The sequence below is a fragment of the Ostrea edulis genome, chromosome 3 (assembly GCF_947568905.1).
Source record: "Ostrea edulis chromosome 3, xbOstEdul1.1, whole genome shotgun sequence".
NCBI lineage: Eukaryota > Metazoa > Mollusca > Bivalvia > Ostreida > Ostreidae > Ostrea > Ostrea edulis.
In genome coordinates this window covers 74,170,854-74,187,953 of record NC_079166.1, presented here as the reverse complement: position 1 = coordinate 74,187,953, position 17,100 = coordinate 74,170,854, and the positions used below count along the sequence as shown (strand labels likewise).

Here is a 17,100-nt window from a genome sequence, read left to right as displayed (position 1 = left end):
ATGTTTTTGTTTACATAGGTTAAATATACAAGTTAAATCTGAACACAATTAAATAAATAGGTTCTAGTGTTTGTCACATCTCATTTTGTTCATAACATGATATTTTCTATTACGCAAGATATATGTAAACAGAAACATAGCACAAGTTTTGCTTACATAATAAAGGATTGTGAGTGATGTTTCTCTCTTGTAACTTCATAACCAATAGTCGAATTTTGGTTGACCAATCAAAATATTTTAGCTAAGCAGTGTCGACAATGAAAATGTAAACATAACATTGTAATATTTACAGATTAAATCGTGCCCTTGCCCTTTTATAGTACATTCGTGATCACTTCAAAGTAGTCAAGTGATAACATCGTATATCAGCTATTCATATCCATTGCCAAAATATATAATGTATTCATAATACAAACATGTTGATGATGCATATGTTGTATGAATTATAAATTTATACATGTACTGATACTATTGTTGATTTTATGATATTTCTTTTGCAAGTGTTTGTTAGATTTCCTGATCACTGTATTCACTTTACATGTGTGCAAATCTTGTAATAAAAATACAAAAATAGAAACAATAACACAGTTTTTCCTCTTTTGTTTCTATATTTGGATATGCACATGTACAACTAATTATGTTAGAACACCAAAGAATGTAATTCCGCAGCGGGCACTCATTTGCAATCAGGAAATTATTTATTTATTCATAACGATTTGTGTCCTCTTAGAAAACCTGTTGTATTCATATGGTGGGAAAATATAGGATTAAAGAACACTACGAGATTAGTATAGAAACAGAAGGGTATATAAATGCATTTCCCAAGAAAACTAAATACAAAGCAACTGACCCACTTCCTAATTACCTAGATTAATTTGATACCGTAAATGTTTATTCCAAGCGCCGATAAAACAGCTAAAATGATATTTAGTGTCTATTGCTTTTATCGTCACATTTATACACTGACATATTCACAGTATGTTGTGACCTTCAACTCGATAATTACAAATAGATACATAGACGACATTTTAACTATTAACAATAATCATTTTCATTCATTTGTCGAATTGATATATCCCAGAAAACTTGAACTTTATTTTAGTCTTCCACCTCTTCTTCAAATTTAAATATTCTATTGCAAATGTACTCAACTTTATTACAAACGAAACTTTATGGGAATTATGGTGTTGATCACTTTTTGTAATATCCAACTTTTCACACAAGAATTACACCCTTGACTTTGAAAATTTAATTTCCAATGTCATTGATTGATTTTTTACAATGAGAAGATTCAGATAACAATGATGAATCTCATAATTCCTATAATGAATACAAAATTAAGAACGAGCCAACAACAAACCCTGGGTATTCCAGAAGTGGGATCAACTGCCTATGATGAGTAAGAGAGAGAGAGTTTGACCTAAACAGTCTGATGTTTTACAAAATAGATCGTTATGACGACCAGATACTTTGCGAAATGCTGACGATAAATGTGACTACCTCGATTTAAAACTGCTCATAGGTAAAGGGAGCTCTTGCTTATCGAGTCAGTTCAGAGATATAAACACCATCGTGCAGGTGATAATGAAACATCGTTACATAAATAAATATGGGAAGTTGGCAATGGAGAAACTGAAGCTGCTCCGTTTGTCATACAATTGAATTTTTAGTTTGCCGTTAATATATTCGTTCAATAAAAGATCTAAATACGAAACACTGTGAAAGACTGTGGTGCCTCTTATTTTGAGTTAAATTGGGATATATCAAATACATGGATGAATGGAAATTAATATTGTTAATAGATAAAACGTCGATATATATAAATGTCGAGTTGAAGCAAGGTAATTTTTCTTCTAAAGTATACTATTTTGAATAAATTCTGCCTTATATAATTATAAAAACAGGTCAGGTACCAAGGGAGAGAATTGTGCCCATGGGAATTAAAGTTTCTTTATAAATCTACTGGCATACATGTATGTTGTGATATAATATGGTAGGGGTTTCTCCTTGACAGCTAATTATATTTATGTGAGGAGCAAAATGCTTGGTAGAACATTTACTGTATCGAGCAATGCATGTTTGGAAGGGCTTTTTGTGATGTCTAGGAATTCAGTATAGGTACTTTAGCTGACATTCATTCATCCCACTGACTGGGATATCAAATATGTTTAAAACTCTAGTGTGCTTTTGAAGAATCCTCATCCTCACAATTAATTTATATACTTACACCTTTTCTTTAAATTCAAAAGAAAGTCATTCTTGAATTCGGCCAGCTAAGTAACACCTCAACATTATTATCTCTTCTCTACTTTCTATTGATATCAGGAGATGAAGTATGAGGGTCAATGTTCGTAAGAAGCCTATAATTTTGTGCATGAAGTAAATAAAATAACATCTGAAATAAGGCCTTAAATTTGTAATTATACGCTATTCTTCTCCTTTCATAGATCCTTAAGATGATGCACATCATGTGAGCGTTTCACATTTAATTGTTTGACAGATAATGGCCACAATGGTCAAACAACTTGAACATATATACATCCATATAAACTGTGGGGTCGACTTTCAACAGGGTTCATCCCCAACAAGATCATTTCCATGTGTTGTTAGTAACGGCAATTAACATCATAGGTAATCAAAATCATTCTACAACATACATTCTATTTAAAGCTATTTTTAGCTTGTAACCTTATTGAAATTCTCTATATGAAATAAACTTTAACAAATTAACATCCAATTATCAACTGTCAATATCATAATGCAACATCCACATTAAAGATGAAAATTTTGCCCTGTATCAGTCCCGAGGAAACCGGGTTAGAATAGGTCCCCAGTACCCCTTGCTTGTCGTAAGAGCTAAGTAAATAGGGAGGTCCTTTGGATGAGACTGCAGAAAGTCGAGCCCCCGTGTCACAACAGTTGTGACACGATAAAGATCCAACCCTGCTCAAAGTCCGTAAGCGTCGAGGATCTGCCTAAATGTTGTACCCCTTCATTAGCAATGATGACGTCTCCATATGAGTGAAAAATCTCAAGTGGACGTTAAACATTACAACCAACCTCACATCATTCCAAAGTGAATAGTTCTGGACCAAGTCGTGCAAGTATGGAACATCCAGGAATGCTGATAACAAGTGATATATGAGAGAAGAATATCAACAGCCAAAGAATTGAACAGAACGAACAAGAATGGTGGGTTGGATTGGTATTTCAAATTTCCCCGCTCTCAATTTTTACTGACCTTCTTAAATGCTGCAGGATGAGAAAGGAAAGTGATGTTACGGTAAATTGAGAATGATACCTGGTAGTCAGAAACAGGGTTCCGGATTATACAACGTCTGGCAATGATGACTAAATCAACAACTTGACATGTCTTAGATTTAAAAAAAAACCCAGATACCATAATCAAATAACACTATCTACCTCAATGACATATCACCCATAGAAGAGGGCCCGGGGAGATAACCACAAATATTTACAAGTTAAAATATGTGCTGTAATTATGAAAGTCTGTATTAACCCATTGGTTCAGCAATCCAACACAAAACTTATCCTGATAATTATACAATACAGTCCTCACATATATTTTGTAGATGAAACAGATTATGAGAGCATTTTACAATTTATTGTTTGGAAGATATTGGTCACAGTCGCCAAAACAACTTGAACATATATACAACCATATACACTATGGAGTAACCTTTTAACAGGGTTCATCCTTAATTAACATGTATCGTCCATAACGGCAAATACACTGCTGGGTAATCACAATCAAGCTACCAGCACAATCAACATATATTGTATTCAAAACTGTAACTTGTAACCTTATTGAAATTGTTGATATAAAATACAAACCTCTGCATGCAGAAAATTCTATGAGGTTGTCCACCAACATACGACAAGGGTAGGAACCTTCAAATAATAAATGGCCACTTTGTCACTGTTTAGAATCCTTCACTCATGTGATAATCATATACAATATACAAGGTAATTCTTTTCGTTTCCCCGATCAGTAAAATACTCAAATGTCCCTTGAATTGAATTAAGCGTGAGTGATACCCCTGCAATCAAATTCCTATTCAGTCTATTCCTTGCTTGTTCCATAGTTCTAACATAAGCGTGTCTGCATGAAAAGGGAAGGACCAAACCAGCGTAGTCTCAATGAAGATGCTGGACTGTAATTACACGTCCAACTTAATTAGATCTGAAAATCAGGAAAGTTTCATTTGTACTACATATGTACCCAGAATGGTTTACACTAAGTGTAAACTACAAAACCCAAAGACTGTCCACTAGAAAGCAATATCAACTTGAAATTTGAAGAAAACAATACAAACTATTTTACTTCACTTTGTAATTTCAACTATAGATATATAATTGTGTCAAGAAGTGACGTACATTGTAAATTATTGGCCGCACAATAAGTAAAAAAAAGATGATAATCTCCTAGGGCAGTTAGGTACCTATCTTTGCCAATCAGGTCGATGAAGTTTACCTCCCATACCCTTGTCACTGAATATCTATTCCTCTTTTATTCTGTCCTCCTGGTGCAATTCGTGCTGCTTTCATTGCCCGTTTTATAATTGACAAACCGACTATCCATTCCTTGATATCGTTAAGTTGTGGGATCCCTATAATATGCATTAATATGTATAAATCTAACACATCATAAACGTTCACAGAGTGAATGATTAACATAAAAGAGATGTTCACGTAAGTGACGATCTAATATAAGCTTGGAACGCATTATACCCCCATTTTCCAGCTATTTTGATTTCATCACATAAACCCCTTTACCTGCTGCCACTGGCACATCCCCTATTCTGAATAAAATGATACTTGTAGCACCTATGCTATCTAGACCTATAGGGGCAATGGTTCATCCAAACCAGCTCTTGCGTCCTTAAAATTAGTCATAGCCGGAACTGGGCAAAAAACTGAACCATGACAATTCCGTACAATCGTGACCTACTTCCCAAACCTATCAGTTTTTGAACACTCAAGAAACACAGTGATATGGTTATTTTGTATGCTCAGATCACCTATTCCAAAAATGGTGTGCGGGTTGTTACCTTTGGATAAATCACAGGTTTTGTCAAATGTAGTTCTAAGATCACATATGGTGCTTCAAAAATCTTTCTTTCAAATCTTAAAACTTCAAGATCTGATGATTTATCAGTTATTAAAACCATGACTCTGTTGGGTTGTTTCCTCCACTTATTGACAGATGTCTTAAATTCAGAATTGAGAGTTTCAATCTTCAACAACTGACCTTTCGGTGTCATTTTCTTATGGCATTGTTCTCTATCTAACGGTATCTTTTGAATGCCCTGTACTTCATGTTCTTGGACAACGTCCTCGGTGTCACAGGTGTTTGTTTCGTTTTCCGCAATCTTGAATCTCGTGTTTAGTAATTTAGGGACGGAGTTTCACTGTGACGGGTAGTATTCTGATGTGTTCCAGTATCAAAAAATAGGCGGATCTCAAACCAGGGAATATTACGAAGTTTATTCATCTGTTCAGTTTACGCAATGCATACAGTCACGCACATATAATCTCGCACACATCTACACTTCTATAAATTCCATGTGAAACTGTAACAAAATAAACGTTTGCCTTACTTTGTATCAAAAACAGTTTATATCAAATTTACAAATACCAGTAGTTAACAATTTCACATGTAAATAGTACACATAACTCCTTGTGCCCATATTCGCACGTACAGTCGTGAGCACACCAAAAACATGTTCAAAGTATTGCTCGCAATTTTACCTCTCAAAACAGAAGAGTCGCAGACTCGTAGCTAATTTGTTTATAATATATTTCACGTAGGTTAAAATGTACGGTGTGACCGTTGAGACGAGCGAAGCCATTAACATCTTGCAACACGATTTATAGACATTTTATCCGCCTCTTCATTTAATGCGGGAAATATAACGCGGTGGATGTCAACAGTTACATTGTGACGTCATATTAGCTGCAATGTTTTTTCTTCCTCTCTCAAACCAAGCAAAAACAAAACGTTTGAAGCTATGAGAAAGCTTGTCTGGAATTTAAAAACCCTTATGATACTTTCTAAACAATCTAATTATTCTAATTACGGGATTGTCAATGAAGTATACCACAGTGACGGCGACAATTTTCCAGAAGCATTATGGGTAATACTCATCTTTTTTCAGCTGATGAAGAGCAAATCACGTGACTCATATGTGTAATCATTGGAGCGAACTCGTTGTTTCGGTTCGCGACACGAGCTTCGCTCGCTATTACAAACTTATTACTGCAGTAACAAATAGTATACCCTCTCTTCCTCTCTAGACAATGAAACATGTTAAATGAGGACGTTTTCGCAATGTCTAGAAGAAAATACACGCATGTTATTGTAAAGGCAAATATGTACTGTGTTAGGTATAGCTATAGGGTCACCTATTTAATGTTCTCTTGTGAATTGTGAAAAAATGGTTTTGAGAGAGAATATTCATGAAAACATGTCCTCACACCACTTGTCCCCTCTAATCTGATGTTTTGTATCTACATCTGTCGTATGCTATGGGTCACGTTTATGGAGACGTAAGATTTTTGTCAAATGGTTAAAAATTGTCCTCGCTTTACACATTTTATCACCAGCACCACCACCTCCTCTCTTAAATTTAATATAGAGTTTGCTGATGCTAAACTTTCCTTTTCCTACTTTAATATCTGTGTTATACATGTTTTTTTTATATTTGTACAAATACATGTATGGACTTAAATTCCTGAAAAACAATTTATGAAACCACCAATCTGTGATTGATAATGTGCGAAAAGCAGTTTTCGTGAAGTTACCTTTGCTGTTTTACGGGTAAAGTGTGTGCTGATCGATGTCTGAGGCGTTGAAGCAGACAGGAAGTGTTATGTAACAGATATACACATACCCATGACCGTTTCTTCACAGTCAGGTATGTTCAATAGTATTCTCTCTCTCTCTCTCTCTCTCTCTCTCTCTCTCTCTCTCTCTCTCTCTCTCTCTCTCTCTAATTTTATAAAGAATTTGCTGATGCAAGGTTTTCTTTTTCCTACTTTAATACAAATTTATGTTTTTTTAAATATTTGTTCAAATACATTGTATATAATTAAATTCCTGAAAAACAATCTATGAAACCACCAATATGCGATTGATACTAACAGGTATAATCGGTTTTCGTAAAGTTAACTTTGCTGTTTACGGGTAAAGGGTATATATATGCACTTGTATATGGTAATCTTCCGACAATGGTATATGGTAATCTACCATTATATTGAATGTATGATTCAATAAAGGTGACATGAGAATTTTTTTGTAAAATGTGTTTGTACAAGCGATGCATGCACATGTTTACGGCAATTGATATATTTATAATTTACGTTAACGGGAGATAACTTGCGTTTGTTGATGGTATTAATCATTTACAGGTGAGACCGCGGCGAGGACAGCAGGACCGCAGGGGAGCGCGGGATATGCAGGGCTACCTGAGATATACCGTGGTAGCTCTATCCCGCCGGGAAAGTGCGGAAATTACGGGATCCGTGTTGGCCGTACTGTAGTGCCTATGAGGAGTAAGCATACACTATACATATCACGATATTTCACTTTTACTGCAAAATGTTGTTTATTTCTATAGCATGATAAACTTGAAAAAAATGTTTTGTGTAATAGTGAATGGGATTGGGCAACAGGATAAACCTATTTAGCCTTTTCTCTAACATAGTCATACAACACTGGGGTATGATGATTCAAAACATCTTGATATATCTACATTCAATATTCAATAAATGATACATGTATGTAGACATAATGAACCTAAAGTTAAAACAATGACATAATGTTTTATAAAGTAAATATAGAAATCTATGTAGACAACTTCAAATGTTTATCTCACAATGAAATAATGCAATTATACAGTCCACGGCGATAGGTCATCCATCTGAAGGTTCCCCTTTTGTACTTGCATTGCTGTTATTTGATTTATGAACAAGGCATGATATACCATTGCTGAATACGCCATCATCAAGTATTATGGTAGCTGATGCCTGTTTTGTATAATCACAATGAATATCTAAAACATAAAATTAAAATACACATGTTTCATAATCCAATTCAACGAAATAGAAAAATACAGTATTAATATTTTTATTGACGAATACCCAGATTGTCAAAATTTAGGGACACATACATTTATATTCCTTTCAAGAATTACCAGCATGCATGTCTAATCATATTTGATATGTTAGATAATCAGGGGGTCATGGTACATAAAATGCATTCTGTTTGTAAGAAAATGATTTACAAGTTATCTTCTTAAGAACTACAAGGGTTCATGTACAAACAATAAACATGTATCTATATGTAGTATACTTTAATCAATCAAACAATTTTGTCACAATATCATCCTTAGAACTAAAGCTGGATCATGATTTGAACAAATTACCACACAGGAAAAGAATAGATAACGTCCACGTCCATGACCCTTGACGCACATAGTTATTACAGGAAGGTTAATTGTATGATTGTTTATAGACAGCGACACTGCATATAAATATTGAAATGAAAGATATATTACTATTACTGAGTAACACAGCCACTACTTTCCCGATTTATCAGGTTTTAATTTTGCATAAAGTCGATGAATAGAGTTGACTTTTTAAAGCAATATTGTTTTTATTGTCTTTGAGAGTTTCACTTTCCTGGCTTTTAATGTGTAGATTATCCACATAAAGGTTTGGTGTCATTTTCATATCAGGTGTTAGGACATTACTTTCATTATTGCTTGTGGCTGGGGGTTACTCTGTTTATCTGATTAAGATATAAGGTTGGCAGTTTCTGTGCCCGGTTACCAGGAGAAACTTTCTCGAAAAGGATGATGGGTAGGATTGGGAAACCAATAGCATTGATGCAAATTTAATTTCACAATACCTTATGAAAGAATCACTGACAAAAAGATAAGTGTCTTATATTTTCATTTCTATGGAATGGTCTGTTACTAAACTACGTGTATGCTATACTTTCAAACTTTACAGATCTTACAATAGATTCAGAACATTCATTATTGTCAAAGCTCTTTCAGTAAACCAAATATAAGGTACAGATGCAAACTACGCTTAAATGGCCCCGTTTGGGATCTAGGTAAAAATAGGTCTTCAGTACATTTGCTTGTTATAAATGTGATTAAGTGGGGTGGCCCATCGGACAAGACCGCAAAAAACAGAGGCCCGTGTCACAGCAAGTGTGAAACGATAAAGATTCATCCTTGTTCAAAGGCCATAAACGCGGAGCATAGGCCTATATGTTTCAGCTCTTCCTCGGCAATGATGATGTCTCTCTATGAGTAGAAAATTCATCAAATGTATTTAATGAAAACTTTTAACATGACAAACACAAACCTCTTTCGCATTCATCAGAATTGTTGGGATTAGAAACGAGGTAGGAATAGGATTCAGGCTGATCATTACCAGTCAAATAGTCTGCATTTTCTCGTCGCATCTCTTCTTCCTTTGTTTTCACATTCTTTGCTAAACAAATTCAGAATTATATTTGTTTCATCATTCAATTGCACTGCCAATAAGTTATACAGACTCTTACAATAGGGCACAATTTCATATTGCATTGATATATATTTGGAAGAATACATAAGATAAGCGTGTCATTTTGTCTCTGGCATTGGAAATTTATAGTTGTCATCGACTGTAGTTAAACAGCCTTAATATTTTTATGCATATATAGCCTATTTATGGATTCCAGAGCAATCCGCAGTGTCACACACAGAAATGTACCTCAGTGCACGGCATACAGTACATGCAGACTATATACGTCACAATCAAAATGCATGCTACGAAGGACACGTATAACTTGCATGGCGGGGAAAATGTGATATGTTGTAGCTATTGATTATCGCTATTACGTGTTCACGTTGGATATGTGTAACAGCTTGTTAAAATACTTTTTAACTTTCTGTGATATGTTTACACGTGTCTATTTTTGTCAGATATAGAATATTCTATGGTAAGTTTATTATCTTATCTTGACCTTGAACTATCTCCTAATATGTAAAGGTTTAAGTTAATGTGTGTAAACAACACCGTAGCGTAGCTGCAGATATAAAGGATAGTTTACTGATAGTTTGTGTGAAACCTGGAGAAGAAACGTGTATATCAGCAACTCTTGCTAGGAAAACAAACGAAGCATTTTGATGCTGTAATAATTGCTCATCGTTTGCATAAAATATCCTCAAGTTTGACGCTTTACATACCTAATTGTTTTATATTTCTATATGTCGAGGTAAATTATTTCAAGAAGTTTACCATTTACATTTCGTATAAAGTGCCAGACCTATTATTGCCGTAAATGTGTGAATGTGAAATTCATGCCAAAAGAAATCAAATGTTAGTTATCAAAAATCCCTATTTGTGGAATAGTCTTTGATTTATACTTTTATGAATATGCATTTTCAAATAATTTCATTTTGAAAAGACAGGGCGTTCAAATATGTTACATGACCGTGACATTTGAAAACTGAAAGTAAAAGTACTTAATATAACTGATTCTACATTTTCATTTTGTAGTAAATATCCAGATCGAGTTAAAATGATACATAAAATGGAGTTAATTAATAATATATCTCATTGAATTTGAAGATTAAAAAGAAATACGTTGATTATTTTTTCCAGTAATCATCAATCTATACAACAAGTTAGTTTTAATATGACCCGATGCTTTGATACAATTTTTGCGTTTCCCCTTGTTTGCCTGCAATCAAGAAAAATGTCATATTTATCCATATCAAGCTTTCTAATGACAAAATATATATTGCTGCATAATATCTCCCTATATCTGCACATTTTTTGTAATTTACCATTTCTCCTTTTGCAAAGTTGTTTCCGCTTCCTTGAGCAGTACCACAACGTCAACATAAAAATTAAGACCACAACAACCAGTGCAATCGTTCCAAGTACAATAGACATGACGTAGGTAGCATGTTCGGCACTAAAATGAATTTCGAAATTATAAAAGAAAAGCGTTATTGAGATAATTCAAAAAGTAAAACATATTGATGGCCATGGCTCAATTTCATGTTAGACATTGTTTATTGTATATACGAATCTCTGTCATGCATAGAAGATACACACAACGTCTTCATCAACACTGTACATACATACATACATATATGTAAAACATACTTTGTTTTGGTATCTGAACTGCTTGTTGAAGATGTCCTTTCAGAATGTGATTTTAAAGGCTTTTCGGTAGCGGACTGTGTTGTTCGTCTGTTTATCATTGTGTAGCACTCTTGATCTATGACAACAAGGCAAGCTTGATAATTTAATTATATAAAAGTAAACAATTTTGGCGAAAGGCACATTTTAGGGCATATTCATTCCAATGATTCAAAACTATATCCATCAATATTATACGTCTTACAATGTATATATAGATTTTTATTGAGACTGCATTCAATTTGTGTTCACTGCGTGTGGTCAAAATATTATTAGAAATTATTATCGATACAGTTTACGTTTCAGTCAGAATGTTGGGATTCTACCAAGCTTATTTCAGGACCCTACTAAAATTCATCAATATTTCTCTGATTGCACATTGATTACAATAAAAAGGAATAAATGAGCATTGCAAGAATCACTCAGAAAAATTAGTTTTAATTTGATCCATAACTCATTGGCACTGACAGACAGCATTTTGATGAATGAGAATTCCATACTTGAATCTCACAGCTGCTGTTCGATAGTGTTTTGATCATTGGATGTTATGTATTAGACTTGTACATGTGAATATATTTTGTGAAATTGGAACAAAACTTTGCAGAAAATTCGTATGATGAATGCAAAAATGCTATAGTAAATTGTATTTTGAATTGATCGGGGTTCGTGTTTGACCAACTGTCTATTTTGTATTGCTTATAGGAGTTCCGATTCATCACTGTTAGCTATACATTTCATTAATAAAATAAACTTAACTACAGTTATTAAATATTAGTATTTTGTTTACGGAAGAACTATTGGTGGGTACATAGACATTCCGGTAAGATGATGTGGTTTTTCTGAAAATCTAACACTGTAGTTTATGTTATTGACGAGCAAAACGGACATGAAACAGTATCAGAACATGATTCTTTGGTTTACTTAGTGATGATACAAACAACGTTTCTCTGATGTACTGTAATAGTAATATCATATCAATGCGTTTTATTTCAGGTGAATACTCCTTGAAATTGATGTAAAAAGTTCTTCACTTTAAATGCCTTTTGCCCCTTCATTAACAATCAATTTATTATTACATATATCATAAATATTTCCGTGGGTATTACCTCCAACATGGTATCTACATGTATATGCTTACATTTGTAAGCCTCTGTAGACATGAACGTTATTGGACATGAACTTTGGAACTTTTTGCAATCGATGTCGAAATTTTCCTGAACTCCTTCCGCGCGAGTGCTGTATTCTGGACAAAACCCTGTTGAGTATACATATAATCAGATTATCGCATTTGGAAAAATTGCATTCACATTTTCATCTTTTTCTATCATCCCTCTCACCAAAAGGAATTATGAATCATCATGTAGAATAGAATTTATCTGTGTATGGTGTGTGATAATTGCATAAAATATTACCATATAAGCATCAAAACGTTTTTCTTATATGAGGGGATGCTTACTCCTCCTAGGTACCTAATCCCACCTCTGGTGTGTCCAGGGGTCCGTGTTTGCCCAACTATCTATTTTGTATTGCTTGTAGGAGTTATGAGATTGATCAATGTTCGTAATCTTCACTTTTCATGAGTTAGATTAATTCTGAATTCTTTATTATTCTACAACTTCAACAGTTATACCAAATACTAATTCAAGTAACTTTAAGATACAATGTACTTATGTATTGGTTTAGGTGCAATGACTGTTGTTGTGCTACGTCCCTTTGATAACTCTTCACTCACATTTGTAGGTGAAGTACGATACTACACAGTTAGACATATGCATAGCGCCCAGGGCTGTGCAGTGAGGGTTCGTTAACGTATCAAAGTCTGGCGCGACATGGGGCCTCCAGTTCGAATGTCATATTCGAAAGACCCATGGCTCTCACATGTTACAGGGATTTGAACCGCATTGTTTAAAGTCAATATTTCGCAGATTCTACAGTAGTTTGTAAATAGAACCTCATTGCGTCAAACACTGTCTGAAAAGTTTTATATCGACTGTTATAGCCCGTTCTTTATACACTGATTTTGACTATGGAATCACCCGTTACCTGATCAAGATATTAGGCTAACTGGAATGTAACCGGTCAACAGGGGGTGTTTACTGGTCCTAGGTAACTGTTCACACCTCTGGTATATCCATGAGTCAGTGTTTGCCCAACTCTTAATTTTGGAGTTAAGAGATTTATCATAGTGGTGATCTTCACATTTTCTAAAAGTCAAGCTTTTGTCTGGGACGAATCATTACCTGCTGTACGTCACATTTTTGACACAGCCATGGTATGAGTGGACTCAAACTCACAACATTTTGATCATGAAAAGTGAAGATAACGAACATTGATCAATTTCCTAAGTCCTATAAGCAATACAAAATAAAGAGTTAGCCAAACATACTCGTATCATGAAGTGAACGCACTACCACTAAGCTACTGTGACCGTAGGGTGCAGTGAATGATTTTATGAGATATTTACCAGCAAGTTAAGAGAGTAAAAACAAAGCAAGAAGATATTCAATTGGATATGTTACCACCGAACATCCTCCGAGAAGGAGCACAAACCTCCACAGTTTCGTTCAGGAATGGATTGATGAGACAGTGATATTTTAGGTCCTGTTTAGGTAAACCGAGACAGTTATCGAATATTCGGTGACATCCTTTTCTTTCTGCAGCCAGGTCCCAGGTATATTTTGAATCTGGACAATTGTTTACATGCTCCATTGTTGAGGTTGGATGTGGACAATGTGAATTTGGCATCTACAAGTGTGGGTTTTAAAATTAATAAAATCCGAGCATTCAGAGAAGAGTCGTATACATTATATTATTTGATGTTACAAGTCGCAGAATACAACATATTACATGCATAATGCCAGTGTTCTACCAATGTTAGGTTTCATAGATTTGAACACATAGTGGACGAGAACCAGAAATCCGTACGTTTGATAGCCTTTCCGGACGATGTTTGTGAACCTTTTCATTTTCCCAACGCTTACTATATTCATGTTATTTTTGGTTTCACAACAAATATACAATAAGGTACAATTACTACAGAATAAAACACATAAAATTTGAAAGTTCAGTTAACCACATTCAGTTAAATGCATGTTAAACTGAGTATTTAATATAAAGAAAACATACAAAATAAATACGTATAAAATTGAAAATTGTAAACACTTGTGACTTGGTTGACGCTTAGAGTGAAATAGTATCATACTATATATGAATTATCTGAACCTATGTAAAAAAAAAAATCAAATCACTGACCGAATTTCCCATAGTGTGCATGGTAAATACCACAATTCATATTTATGTAGCAGAATTACTGTCACCTGTATATGGTGTTTATATCTCTCAACTGATTCGACACACAAGAACATGTTCTGTGTGTGAAAATTTCTTAAACAAATACAGGTGCTGGCAAATAAGTTGGGTTTCAACAGTTCTGTTTAAAGCGACTTTCTACTAGTATTTCACAATCTTAGAATGATTTTCATTGCAAATTAGGTCGGATACTGTTTGACTTCTTTCACACAACTTGTTAGATCATTCTGTATTATCGATTTTGACTACGGAATAATATGCTTATCTGATCAAGATAAAGGGCTTACGGCGGGAACATATATGACATTATCATATCCCTGGTGTGTGCAGATGTCCTTCTTTGTCTTACAATAAACTCTTTATTCTTTATAGACTTGATTATATTCTTTGCTCTTCATTGTCTTGGGTTTTTATTAACAATTCGATGTTGTTCTGATACATTAACAGAAATTATATATGCTTTTTCCAATATGTATCAGGATTAAAAGATACATGTAGTATTTAGCTGACAAATTCATTTTATGCCTTTGCAGTCGGGAATTCGTAAGTATATTATTACTAGCTATTGAACTGTTTGTCTTTTTCTACAAAAATAATCTTAGCCATAACCTTTGAAATGCTAGTGAAAACATTTTTGAACAACCTTTCTTGTTTCTTAAAACAGGTCCTCAGTACACCTTGGTTGTCGTAAGAGGTGACTAAATGGGGTTGTCCTTCGGGTGATATTGCAAACACCGAGTTCCCGTGTCACAGCAGGTGTTGCACGACAAAGATCCCTCTTTGCTCAAAGATCATATGCGCAGAGCATAGGTCTTTCACTGGCAAGTGAGTGAAAAAATTTGGATCTCAAGAGGGACGTTAAATAGGAAAAACCAAACCAACGTCCATTCGAGAATTTTTTTTACTCACATTGAGACGTCACCAGTTGTAGGTAAAGAATTACAAATTTAGAGATATACTTGGCGCTCAGGACAGTAGCAGTGAGAGTGCTTTAACGTGCCAATGCCCGCCGCGATCCGTGCTTAAGTCATATCCGAAGACCCATGTTTTGCATTTCTGAATGCTGAGCGTTTGACAAAGAAACACTCACTTCTTGAGTTTGGCGCGACCATGGCATGAGTATTTCTTGAACTCAAGACCTAATTGCACAGCGAACGCTCTACCACTAAGGTACCGCGACCGTTTTTAAAGCCAGTGGGTGTTCTGCATTTTAGGCCCCTACCGACGAAGTTAAAGGGGACTTTAAATTTGCGCTCCGTCTGTCTGCCTGACAGTCCGTCAAATCAGTTTTCCGCACTTTTTTCTTTGTTCTTGTAGAGATCTTTTTTTACATATTTGATATATTACTTTGCCATAACAAGTTACATATCAAGTTCGAATTTCGTCTTGGTTTGTTGAATTTTCAATAAGTTAATCCCCATAGACTTAGAAAAAATAACATTAATTCTCAGTTTTCCGGACTTTTGTTGAACTTGCACACATTCATTTGATCTGTTTTGCATCGCGTTTTTACAACAAGTTACAGATCAAGTTAAAATTACACATTGGTCCGTTGATTTTTCACTAAGTTATGACCCTTGGACTGAAAAAATAACGTGGATTATCAGTTTTATGGACTTTTTTCTCTTTTCTTGCAGGTATTTATTTCATTTTTGGCGCATTGGTCTGCCTTGATAAGTTACTGATCAAGTTTGAACCTTTGTACTCGTGACCTTATAGATATCGATATCCTAGTATATGTACAAGCAAAAGAAAGTTTAGACACTGTTTTCCCCTATAATAGCTCTAAAACTTTATTGTTATTTCGGATTTCAAACATTTCGGTTGAGCATCACTGAAGAGACATTATTTGTCGAAATGCGCATCTGGTGCATCAAAATTGGTACCGTATAAGTTTTACATTAGAATCAAATTAGGTGTTTCACTTACTTTTTATGCACATGAATTGGCTCAAGTTCATTCTATACCAAAAAACTTCTTTTCAAGGTTTGCCCTAAAAGTAAAAAAAAAATAATCATTAAACATGTACTGCAATTAATGTCTTTCTCTTAATTTCCATAAACTTACAGCAACAATCAATGTACGTACAGTAACGTCTACCTAGATCTCCACCGACAAACGATAAATAACATACCCCAGTGGTGGTGTAATTTTATATGTTTACAAACAATACCACGTGGATAGCTGTGGATTGGCGTGTATTTATAGTATTTATTGTCTGGGATCTAGGACATTTTCATAAAGGTAACATAGGACTAAGATGTTAGGACACATCTTATAATTAAGACAATGTATCACATTTATTGTAAAATTAAAACGTACAGATGAGTATTACGGATTTTATCTTAGTTTAACTGTCTTTTAAGACGATATCTATGGCGGTTGTTTATCTCCGATTTATAAATAGACGAGGTTATACACCGTGAGCTGGTTCTGAATTGATCAGTACATATTGATTACCGAAACGCACATTGTGACTAATCAGAGCAGAAATTGTGTTGATTACCTTGTGTTACCTACTTTAAGTGACAATGACTTTATTTTCATGAACTAATTTACATC

General features: G+C 34.5%; 1 protein-coding gene across 2 annotated transcripts; it reads right to left on the bottom strand.

The window, feature by feature from the left end:
* Positions 1–3,611: 3,611 nt before the first annotated feature.
* LOC125677558 (uncharacterized) lies at positions 3,612–16,742 on the bottom strand. 2 transcript variants are annotated; one of them, XR_008801239.1, is made up of 9 exons: positions 16,627–16,742; positions 16,468–16,531; positions 13,749–13,974; positions 12,336–12,484; positions 11,194–11,308; positions 10,869–10,999; positions 9,400–9,528; positions 4,464–8,075; positions 3,612–4,204 (listed from the first exon to the last, which is right to left on the bottom strand). XR_008801239.1 is itself a non-coding variant. In XM_056158904.1 (8 exons), the coding sequence occupies exons 3-8, from the start codon at positions 13,972–13,974 to the stop codon at positions 7,936–7,938; spliced, it is 858 nt and encodes a 285-aa protein (XP_056014879.1). In that variant the 5' UTR covers positions 16,468–16,531; positions 16,627–16,718; the 3' UTR covers positions 7,610–7,935. The 2 variants fall into 2 exon arrangements, 1 of the variants encoding a protein (XP_056014879.1); XM_056158904.1 differs by lacking the exon at positions 3,612–4,204 and having other exon boundaries at positions 7,610–8,075; positions 12,368–12,484; positions 16,627–16,718.
* Positions 16,743–17,100: the final 358 nt, after the last annotated feature.

Bases quoted from the DNA above. Each gene is read 5' to 3' on its own strand.
- LOC125677558 (XM_056158904.1), bottom strand. From the start codon at position 13,974: ATGCCAAATTCACATTGTCCACATCCAACCTCAACAATGGAGCATGTA. The intron at 12,485-13,748 runs GTAACATATCCA...TATACTCAACAG, and splicing joins TTCTCGGAGGATGTTCGGTG to GGTTTTGTCCAGAATACAGC. The intron at 8,076-9,399 runs GTTTGTGTTTGT...TTTATGTTTTAG, and splicing joins TTCTGATGAATGCGAAAGAG to ATATTCATTGTGATTATACA.